Source organism: Rhinoderma darwinii, chromosome 1, assembly GCF_050947455.1.
Source record: "Rhinoderma darwinii isolate aRhiDar2 chromosome 1, aRhiDar2.hap1, whole genome shotgun sequence".
Lineage (NCBI taxonomy): Eukaryota > Metazoa > Chordata > Amphibia > Anura > Rhinodermatidae > Rhinoderma > Rhinoderma darwinii.
The window spans coordinates 436,686,314-436,687,864 of NC_134687.1; the positions used below are offsets into that span (position 1 = coordinate 436,686,314).

Consider the following 1,551-nt stretch of genomic DNA (forward strand, 5'->3'; position numbering starts at 1 on the left):
TAATGTATGTTTTCTGTCATCCATAAATTTTTTCTATTATACCTTTATTAATAAGGTTATTTTGCTTTAGCGCTGCAGCGACTTCTGTGTGCCTCTGACACACAATATAACCCTAATACCGACCAAACTTAAGTTGATCAACTTAGATTTGTTCGGTATTAAGGTTATATTGTGAAACCATACTAAAAATTGTACTATACTGTATATTTAGTTATGATATTTTCAGTGTCCTGTGCACTGCATAACGAAATAATACCATTTGCATGATTGTATAGCTTCTCGAATGTTTTTGTTTCTTAGACTATAAATTATTGGATTTAAAAAAGGAGTTACAATTGCATAAAATACAGAGAGACACTTATCAAATACAAAAGTGTATCCTTTACTTGGCCTTACATACATAGTTATAACAGAGCCATAATACAGAATAACCACAGTAAAGTGGGCTCCACATGTAGAGAACACCTTTTTACGACCACTATTAGAGGGTATCTTTAAAATAGCTAAAATAATCTGTAAGTAAGATAAGATAATAAAGAACAAACAACTAAACACAATGATCCACACAAGGCTGAAAAAGTAATTTTTTAGAAGTGATGTGTCAGTACAAGAAAGATTAAATAGTGGTGATGCATCACAAAAAAAATTATCAATCTCATTTCTACCACAAAAGGACAATTTACTTAAAAGATAAATAGGAAATAATGATCCTGTAAGACTGACCAGCCAAGACATGAATGCCAACTGATGGCAAAATCTGTTAGTCATTATTGCCATATATCGCAATGGATTGCATATTGCCAGATACCGATCATAAGCCATTACTGCCAGAAAATAGTTTTCAATGGCACCCAGAACAAAGAAGAAATATAGTTGAATAACACAGCCAAGAATTGATATTTGTTTATTGCCAGATACTAAATCTGTCATCATTTTTGGCATAGTAACTGAAGAGTAACAAATTTCCATGAAAGCAAAATTTCCAAGGAATAAGTACATTGGACATTGAAGTTTGGAGCTTTGACAGATAACAGTAATGATAATAGTGTTCCCAGTAATTGTTGACATATACATAATGAAAAAGAGGAAAAATATAAATAATTGTAAATTCTGGTTAACGTGGAATCCAACAAGGTAAAATTCTGTTATTGTTGTATAATTTTTAGCTTTCATACTTGTTCATTGTTGTTGTCACTGATAAATATAGTTTGAAACACAAACATTAAAATGTAAAAAAGAATTTAGGCAGCCTGATAAAAAATACCTTGTGTTATGGTTACACCATTGTGTGTGATGGCATTACCATCTCTTCTTTTTATCACTACATCATTACTACCATCATTTTAATACCACTTTTTTTAATGGCCACTATAAGGGCTTATTCAGACGAACGTTGCGTTTTTGCGAGCGCAAAAAACGCAGCGTTTTGCACGCGTGTCAGCAGCGTTTGGCATGCGTATTTCGACCATGTGTGCGTGTATTACGCGCGTAAGACATGCGTTTTTCCTGCGCGTGTAAAAAACGCACGCAGGTGTTCTGTTTACGCCAGCA

At 33.3% G+C, this 1,551-nt stretch overlaps 1 protein-coding gene across 1 annotated transcript; it reads right to left on the minus strand.

Annotated features, from left to right (window-relative positions):
- Positions 1-222: 222 nt before the first annotated feature.
- LOC142651835 (olfactory receptor 6N1-like) lies at positions 223-1,074 on the minus strand. Its single transcript, XM_075827042.1, has one exon. The coding sequence runs from the start codon at positions 1,072-1,074 to the stop codon at positions 223-225; it is 852 nt and encodes a 283-aa protein (XP_075683157.1).
- Between the last annotated feature and the right edge of the window lie 477 nt (positions 1,075-1,551).